The sequence below is a fragment of the Muntiacus reevesi genome, chromosome 3 (assembly GCF_963930625.1).
Source record: "Muntiacus reevesi chromosome 3, mMunRee1.1, whole genome shotgun sequence".
Classification (NCBI taxonomy): Eukaryota; Metazoa; Chordata; class Mammalia; order Artiodactyla; family Cervidae; genus Muntiacus; species Muntiacus reevesi.
The window spans coordinates 167,580,027-167,589,950 of record NC_089251.1 but is presented as its reverse complement, the minus strand read 5'-3'; the positions used below and the strand labels follow the sequence as shown (position 1 = coordinate 167,589,950).

Sequence of the window (9,924 nt, the reverse complement as noted above, 5' to 3'; positions counted from 1 at the left end):
GTTTTGCTGGAACACAGCCACCTCCATTTGTTAAGATACAGGGGCTGCTTTGGTGCTGGCAACAGCAGAGTTGAGTAGTTGCAAGTGAGACCATACGATCCACAAAATCTAAAATAATTATTATCTGGCACTTTATGGGAAAAGTTTCCTGATGCTTGACCTATATGATTGTAGCCACTTACACAACACGTGGATTTTTTTCCTCCAAAGTCTAGAAGCTTTCTCTGTTGTAATAAAAGTGAACGCCCCTGGGGTCAGCAGATGAATATAAGCGGCACATTCTTTGAAGTATCTTTGAGAGAGCTTTGGGTCCACAGAAGAACACGCCAATGTTGCTGCTGTGGTGGGGATGAGACAAGAACAGAATGTGTTACACAGGGCAAGACCAGCCAACAGCCAAGACAGAAGGATACAGTTAGCGGGTAGCTGTGGTTGTGACTTTATGTATGTTTCTCCACCCACTTTCTTCTTTCCTCAAAATATTTTTTTTTTAAATTTTAATTGGAGGCTAATTACTTTACAATATTGTAGTGGTTTTGCCATACATTGACATCAATCAGCCATGTCCTCAAAATTTTTTCTCCTACTTTTAGCAGCATATTCTCCCACAGGTTCCCAGAATCCTGTTAAGCTCTGTATCACAAGATGCTGTGTGATACAGATAGGTGATGTGAAGAAGATTGAGGTTGGCAGGTGCCATGATGACAGATGAAGGCGTTTCATTATAGAGGTGATATTGGGTGGAATTTTGGTCGTGACCTTGATTAGCATTCTCTTGGATTGGTGATTAGAATGTCACCTCCCCAAGAGTAAGAACCTGGTCTGTCTTACTCATTTCTGTAATCCTGGGTAGACAATATTTGTTTGCTGGGGAAATGAACAAATGGCTCTGTTCCCTATTAGCTGCATGCTCTTGAGCAAGACTATGAACCTCAATCTCCACATGAGAACTAAGATAATAATGACTACGTGGTATGCTTTATCCAAGGCAAAATGAGATAATGCATTCCAAAAGGTTTTAAAAGTGTTAGTTATTACTGTTATTCAACCCTGCCTTTTCATAGTTAAGATCATTTATATGAAAGTCCTAGCAACTTTTGCTACTTCTCCTGTTGGAATTACTTTAATTTTCAAAGAATGCCAAAAGGAAGAGTTGGAAAGGAAGATCACATGGCTGAAAATGAAGTCACCTCAAAGTTGTCCTCTCTAATTATGGCATTTCAGAAAACAGTGTTGAAGGGATGTTTTTGCATATAATGAATGTCCCAGGGCTGCTCCAATCCCTTGAAAACACAACTGCTGGCTCTCTTTATATATAAATAATGAGTTAGCACCAGGATTCCTGCTGTCTCTGAAAAGCGGGAGTGACCAGTCTCTACAGGGACTTATAGAAACCATGATTTCCCTTATCTTGCATTGTGCTATTCTTTGTAGTATTTTTCTAATCTCTGGCACAAGCTTAATTCGTGGTTCGAGTCTGGGTCAGAAGTTCTCATACTTTGCTAGGCATAAAATTATCTAGGCAGATTATTAAAACAGAGCCTCAGGCTCGAATCCAAGGAATGCATTTTTAGCAAGCCTCCCAGGTGCTATTAAAGCACATGGCCCTATGAGCTATCCTCTGAGAAACACTGTCTTAGAAAAATTCCTTGAACTTCAGGACCAGCCCTTCACAACACCTTTACCTCCTCATATCGTGCTTGTTGAGAAACACCTCTATAACCTCATTCTTCTTAGCTTGTGTGTTAACATGATTCTCTGCCATGTATTGAATCCACATTTAATTATGTGTTCCTGAACAATAATAGCCATGGTAGAAATTGATGGTTCAATTACATTTCAAACTCTAGCTTCAAAGCAACTTATCAAGTGGATTCGTTTGTAAATGACAATATGTTTAAAATGGTTAAGTATTATTTTTAAAGAGATTATTCCTATGGCTAAATTTGAGAAAACACTTTTTCAGGAAACATTTCCCACTGAAAAAAATATGAGTTTATGACTTAATGAAGTAATTTAAAGGTGTTTATGGGCTTCCCTAGTGGCTTAGACAGTAAAGACTCTACTTTCAACGCAGGAGACCCGAATTCGATCCCTGGATTGGGATGATCCCCTGGAGAAGGGAATGGCAACCCACTCCAGTATTCTTGCCTTAAGAATTTCATGGACAGGGAGCCTGGCAGGCTACAGTTCATGGGGTTGCAAAGAGTCAGACATGACTGAGGAACTAACGCACATGGAACTATCAGCCGATGGTTGAGTGCTGTTGATTCATCACTTCATTGCTGGGCATGTTAATCAGCTTCCCAAAGTCTCCCTTTGGGGACTTTGTCCACGGGGACAGTTCTGTACCAATCTCTTATGTGCCTCTGTGAGGGTTAGATCAGACTTAGCACGTAGTGAGCTGTCAAGAATGGTTAACTTACATTACAACCTACATTATGTCTGCCTGCTCCAAGAAGCTGACCACAGGATGTGATGTGGACTTTTAACCCAGCAGTGATTGTACCCAGCTGGTACAGACTTCCTGGACCAGCACTCTTGCACTAGGAATTTTTGTTTTTTATCTGAAGTATTCATCTTTTTTTTTATATTGAGGTATGGCTGGCTAACAAGGATAGTTCTAGGTGAACAGTGAAGGGGCTCAGTCATACATACACATGTGTCCATTCCCCCCATACTCTCCTCCCCCCCAGGCTTGTACTAGGTTTTTTGAGTTCTGGACTGTCGCATTTTGAATGATAGATGGGTCAGGCAAAAGCCTTCCCCGTGAGGAGTCTGATGCCCAGAGGCAACCTTGCATCTATGTTCAAAGACAGTGATATGGGTGGTAATATTTTTCCATTAGTGTAGGTGTCACCTAAGAGATTGCCCACTGGTCCATTCCCAACAGGCTAAGATTGCCCTTTCGCTTGCAGCCACGTGTGACTGTTTGCAGATCATGAAGATGCTCTTTGATGCTCTGCCTTTAAGACTCCATTTCAAAGGATTCTGACTGCTGGCTGCCAGGTGTACCCCTGGTGTCCCCAGCAGTTCACAGCTACCCTGCCTCCTTTGAAGGTGCGGCTATTACACTGCACAGCCGAGCGCACATGTTTCTGTATTTATGTAACTGTCATGGTTATGTCATCGCCAAAAAGTCTCACAAAGGCCCTTCATCATCTGCCTTCCACTGAGGCAGAAAGGCCAGTCCTTCCTTAGCTCTCTGTGCATTATGGTCCCCATACATGGCATGCTTCTGTGTGTCTTGCTTCCCTGCCTCGGCGTTTGTGATTTCAAGTACGGACCTTTCTCATCATGAAGCCTCACTGCAAAGCAAGGAGCCAAGAAGCCTCACTAAAAGTAGTGAAGGCACTGATGTGGCAGCTTATTTTTTTCTTTTATGAGGCAACGGACAAGTGCAACAGAACCCTAATGGGGTTGCTAAAGAAAAAACATTCTTCTATAAAGTTTAATTACCCACGAATGCTCAGAATGAAAAAAAAAAAAGATTCTCTGTAAAAGAAGTATAAAACCACAGGCATTATTGTTCAGTTTACAGCCTTCTAGTTGCAGAGTTTGCACACACGGGAGGCGTTGGATTGGGGACAACATTAGCAGCATTGATCAGTCTGGGCATCTGACATTGATGGGGAAAGGACAAATTTTACACAAGTTGCAGAGATGGCTAACATTAACAGCATTTTTAGCTCTGATAAACAATAAAGAAATTTCTCTTGTTCCCCTCTCATTTGCTAAATGACTATTGTGCTCATTTTTTGTGGGCTTGATGCATTTGTCAAAACAGTTCGGTGATGCCATGCATGAAAGGAAGCCAGAATGTCACTTCCCGGGAGGTTTCCGGCCAGCAGATATATGGGAGAGTGAGTGTAATCCCACCACCTTCCTGGCTTCCCAGGTTCTCCCATCTTGAGCCTTGCTCTCTTTAAATTGCATGTTTGTTTTTATGTGTTGGCTCTTATGCTTGGTAAGTTATAACCCTATAGGGGCAGACCCTAAACCCCATTTAAAAAAAAAAATCAAATTACTTTATGCCCCGAGTGCACTCTGCAAATAAAATCGATAAACAGAAGCTTCCCGTGGATTTATGGAGGCTTAGAAAGAAGACAATGAGAACTATAAGCTCACTATCAGACAATGGACACAACTTCTATTTAATCTTCCCTAGAGAATGCTTTTCATTAGAGAAGCCTTCAAATAATTCATCTCATAATTATATTTTGAATAACACCTTCCTTTTCGTAACCAGAGATGATAACTGTGTTGGCCATTTAAAAAAAAAAAAAATCCACCTCCCAATTCTTTATAGCGGCCTCCTCTGCTACTTTTTGCTGCGACCTAATTACTCGGGGGTTGATGAGGGGCTACAAGCATCCCTAACGGTGTTTGCTCATGGCCGACACACTTCTCTAGCTCTTCCCACCAACTCCATCTTCTCTGGTGCGTCAGCACTCTTGTCCCAGATTCCTCATCCTTCTCATGGTACCTTCACGAGCTACAGCTGGTGACTGGACTTGGCTCTTAGGAGCACGAAGCTGCTGCCCTTGAGAGCATCATGGTTAAAAATGTGTGTTGTTGTGTGTTTGCTCAGTCGTGTTCAGCTCTTTGTGACTCCATGAACTGTAGCCCGCCAGGTTTCTCTGTCCATGGAATTTTCCAGGTAAGAATACTGGAGTGGGTTGCCATTTCCTACTCCAGGGGATCTTCCTGACCCAGGAATCGAACCCGCATTTCTTGGGTCTCCTGCATTGGCAGGCAGATTCTTTACCACTGCGCCACCTGGGAAGCCCCTCATGATTAAATTAGGGGAGGGAAATGAAAGCAGCTGACTTGTAGTGTTGGATCCCATGGCAGAGCTATGTTTCTGCCAATTGTGTCCACTCCTTCCTCTGATAAAACTGAAAACATACATCTCATACAGAAATACATCACACAGAATTATCCTAATATTTTTGCTGTATCTAATGCTTCAATAGATAATTCCCAAGGAGAATGCAGAATAATGATAAATCTACCTTGTACTCACCGACCTTCCTAATCCCACCTATCACAAATGGAATAATGCCAGCAATTTTCAGTGAATCTTCACTTGATCATAACAGGACTGGATGTCCTCTGATGGAAAGACACTGTTTATGTATGCTAACAATGCCCAATCATAAGTTTATGGTGACTTTCTTTTTCTCTTGAAGCTATAATTTGTTTTTTGTGGAATTTCTACCAAAGTCTATTTCTTTGAGTATTCTGAGCAATTTAGTCATATAAGGAATGTTTAGGATATCTTTTTAGACAGACAGACTTGTGTGCTATAATCAGAATGTTAATTTCTTAAAAATATCATTTAAAAACATTTTGTGCATATGTACATACAAATGAGAATTGGACGGTGTGCACACAAGCAAATGTGGCTCCAGGTGGACACATTTACTCAATTTAGTAGAAAGGTATTTTTACATTTCTGAAAACAATGGGTGGTCTAAAATGCATTCATGTAGCATGGATCAGAAGTTCCCAGTCATATGGTAAGTCGGCATCTTTCTTCACTTTGGGGTTGTACTGTTCTAACAAATGGTAGTATTCTTCTATTCTTTATTTTTTCTTCCAGAGAAAAGAAACACTTCTACTGAAGCTATGAAAAAAGTGCCCAGATCTTCTAAGTTTTTATGGTAATTAACTGCATAAAGTTTTACGCTTACAAGGCATGGTGAAGTTATTAGTAGATAAGTCAAAAGTGGCAAACTATAAATATTATGTGAAATGTAAGATCAAGATTGAAGTCTTATGGAGTATCATTTTATTCAATTAATTAAAGACAACAGACCTGCAAATCCAGAAGGTTGAGCACACACATAACATGTGTTTATCAAAAAGTAGCTAGATGTGATAAAGATATATTTATTTTCATTCTGTTTACCTTCTTGGAAACAATTTCCTGATTTTCTGAACATTTGCCTAAAGTTTGGAGTCATAATAACATCTACAAATAATGATATGTAGCTGCCATTTTTGTATAAGACATGCATTTCTAAAGATTAATAAGACACAGATATCAATGTGTGTATTTAATTAACATTTGTATTTTAATTAAAAGAATAGTTTCCATTGTCTGTGAGTTTAGAGTAATTTTCTGTGCTTGTCTAACTTAAGCAATGTACAGCAACAGTTCCATGCATGTCAGTTTGGCCATATCAATCAAAGACTTACTTTTTACATGTCCACTTACTATTTGTTGATTTTCTTTTAAAATTATACTTGTGCTTTTGTTAAACAGCTGATGCAATTATGAAATTAATTGCACATAAAAACAACAGTGTATACTTCCCTGTTTTCTACTCTCTGTCTTTGATCTCTTTAAAATTTTTTCTTTCCCTTTCCTTATTTGTATTCATTTTGATGCCCATCAATTTGTTTCTCCATTACTGTTATTTTTGCAATTTTCTGCTTCCTTTATAGCTTGCACTGTTCTCTTTGATCTACTTCCCTTCAAGCTTTATTTTTGGTGCTGTTTTTCATGTTCTGTAAAAAAATATTTTTGCCCCTCTTCCCTTTATTCTTTTGATTTAACTCCTTCTTCTTAGAACAAGAACAGACTACTGCTTTAAATGAACAGGTAAATGTTTTTAAAAGAGTAAGCCCTAAGAATACTCTGCTTTGCACTGATGAATAGAAATGGTTGAGAGCCTACTTCAAAGACCCTCAAGAACAAAGAACCTTTTCTGAGGCCATGAACAAATCCAACAATTCTTCCTGGCCCATCTTTGCTGAAAGATATGAGCTAATGACAGGACAGACCTGTCTTGTATGAGTAGCCAATGAAACTTGGGAACAAACATCTCCTTGACATAATCGGGGGGAAAACATACTGTTTATCTCTTTAATAACCATCTTGAGGAAAATTAATGTGACTTTGTTCTTTGTGCAGAACAATAATTGAATTGTGTGTTTTATTTATAACTTGGCAAAGGCCAGGATATTGAAATACTTCTCAATATTAGATTTTCTTGTTTAAAAATTAGATTCTATTGGCATTCTCTTTCTGTGATGTCTTCATTAAAAGCTTCATTAAACATAAATCTTCTTTTACACAGCAGAAAACAAAATTATTTTAAGGAGGTCATTTAAAAAGTCTTTTGGAAGAGTAGTGCTAAGCCTTCTCCTGGTGACTTGTCTTTTCCCAGGAATCTGGCATTCCATGAATAAAAGGATAATTGAGCTTTCCTAACCAGTGAATCCCAAAGGAAATCAACCCTAAATATTCACTGGAGGGACTAATGCTGAATCTGAAGCTTTGGCCACTTGATGTGAAGAGCCAACTCATTGAAAAAGACCACGGTGCTGGGAAAGGTTGAGGGCAGGAGGAGAAGGGGACGACAGAGGATGAAATGGATGGCATCACCAACTCAATGGGCGTGAATCTGAACAAACTCTAGGAGACAGTGAAGGACAAAGAAGCCTGGAGGGCTACAGTCCTTGTGGTGGCAAGGAGTCGGACATGACTTAGCCAGGGAACAGCAACAACAGTAACACATGTCTAATGTTAATTACATTGATAGTTAAGTTGTATAATAAGTTGCAGTGTTAGAGAGTCTAAGGTTGTTACAGATACACCATTTTAGAATTTGGGACTAGGAAGTATATAGAGGTTTGATTCAGTGACATCCAAACTAACTTTGGGTTGTTTTTTTTTTTTTTTTTAACTCTGGAAGAGATGAAGTCTTCCATTGGGAAGAGAGAGTTTCCATAACTCTTGTGCTGAAAAATTCAACTGGGCTTTAAGTACATGTATATACTATACTTCGATTATGGCTTTTGAAAAGGAATGAACACACACTTCACAAGGCAAAGAGAAAAGTGAGGGCTATATGATTTTCCCACTTTCAAACTGTTTGCTACTCCTCACTCCCTGCAAAATCAGACAGACTCAATTCTCAGCACAATGCAATTTAATTTTGGAGGTAGAGTTTGTGCAAACACAGTTCTACCCTCCGTCTCTTGATGCTGTGTTTCTGGTTTACACCTTTCTGAGGGAAGGGAGATAATTAAATGGTTTGGTCTGAAAGGTCTTCTTACTGGGCTGTAAATGTCATATGTAACACAAATAAACAGATACAATGTGAAGCTATAAGGGACAATCAAAGCTATGGTTTTTCCAGTAATCATGTAAGGTTGTGAGAGTTGGACCATAAAGAAAACTGAGCACAGAAGCATTGATGCTTTTGAACTGTGGCATTGGAGAAGACTCTTGAGAGTCCCTTGGACTGCAAGGAGATCAAACCAGTCAATCCTAAAGGAAATCAACTCTGAATATTCATTGGAAGGACTGAAGCTGAAGCTCCAATACTTTGTCACCTGACGCAAAGAGCCAATTTATTGGAAAAGACCCTGATACTGGGAAAGACTGAAAGAGAAGTGGGCAGCAAGAGGAGAAGTGGGCATCAGAGGATGAGATGGTTAGAGAGCATCACCCACTCAATGGACACGAGTTTGAGCAAACTCCGGGAGATGGGGAGGACAGAAGAACCTAGTGTGCTACAGTCCGAGGAGTCACAAAGAGTCAAACGTGACTTAATGACTGAACAACAACAAAAACAGCATAGAAAAGAGCAGTCTTATCTATAAAAGCTTGAAGACCAAGATACATGTGTCCCTGTCAAAAGCCTGCAACGTGGGGACATTAGTCCCATGATCATTGAAAATTGAGTATAAAACATTTATCAGAGGAATAATTTTTTTTCCAAAAAAAGAGCATAGCAACATGATCCATGGCCTCCTGGATTATGCCAGGAACACTGTCTGCTGTCTCAGGGCCTTGGCACATGCTACCCTTTTGCTTTTTCCTAGTTGCCCAATGGCACACTTGCCAGGTCCTTATCCTTCAGGTCTTTCCTCAAAAGTGGAAACTATTCTTTAAACAAAGACAGTATTAGGACATGCTGCTTCCAAGACCTGTAGATGATGTGGGTTCAGAACAATGCCTGATTTAGACAATATATATAAATAACAACAAAAGCTTTGCATTAGTACTTTGTACTTCACCAAGTTTTTCAACATACTATGTATTTTTAAATTATGAAAATAACACTGTGAGTGTATGGAATCATGCATGTTTTACACTGGGCCCAAAAGCTCAAACAAACTCCCTTGTTTGTCACATAGTCAGTATCTTCTAGAATCAGAAAATACAGCCTTCACTCTTGTCTTACGGTCCCAGAGGAAATGCTTTTCCTCTTCTATGCTGAAGTTTACCATATAGTAGTCATACTTAAGTTTTTTTTTTTTAAAAACTCATCTCACACACTGGCAAAGTAACGCTCAAAATTCTCCAAGCCGGACTTCAATAGTATGTGAACTGTGAACTTCCAGATGTTCAAGCTGGATTTAGAAAAAGCAGAGGAACCAGAGATCCACTGGATCACTGAAAAAAACAAGAGAGTTCCAGAAAAACATCTACTTGTGCCTTATAGACTACGCCAAAACTTTGACTGTGTGGATCACAGCAAACTGTAAAATTCTTAAAGAGATGGGAATACCAGACCACCTTACCTGCCTCCTGAGAAATCTGTATTCAGGTAAAGAAGCAACAGTTAGAACTTGACATGGAACAAGAGACTGGTCCCAAATCGGGACAGGAGTACGTCAAGGCTGTATATTGTCACCCTGCTTATTTAACTTATATGCAGAGTACATCATGTAAAATGCTGGGCTGGACAAAGCACAACCTGGAATCAAGATTGCCGGGAGAAATATCAGTAACCTTGGATACAAAGATGACACCACCTTTACGGCAGAAAGCAAAGAAGAACTAAAGAGCCTCTTGAAGGTAAAAGAGGATAGTGAAAAAGCTGAGACATTACTTTGCCAACAAAAGTCCATCTAGTCAAAGCTATGGTTTTTCCAGTAGTTATGTATGGATGTGAGAGCTGG

At 39.6% G+C, this 9,924-nt stretch overlaps 1 protein-coding gene across 1 annotated transcript in view; it reads right to left on the bottom strand.

Annotated features, from left to right (window-relative positions):
• Positions 1 to 211: 211 nt before the first annotated feature.
• Positions 212 to 9,924, bottom strand: part of NOX3 (NADPH oxidase 3) — a 65,454-nt gene continuing 55,741 nt past the window's right edge. Inside the window, exon 13 of the mRNA XM_065927752.1 lies at positions 212 to 338. Coding sequence (XP_065783824.1) covers positions 212 to 338 — 127 coding nt within the window. The remainder of the gene's footprint in view (positions 339 to 9,924) is intronic.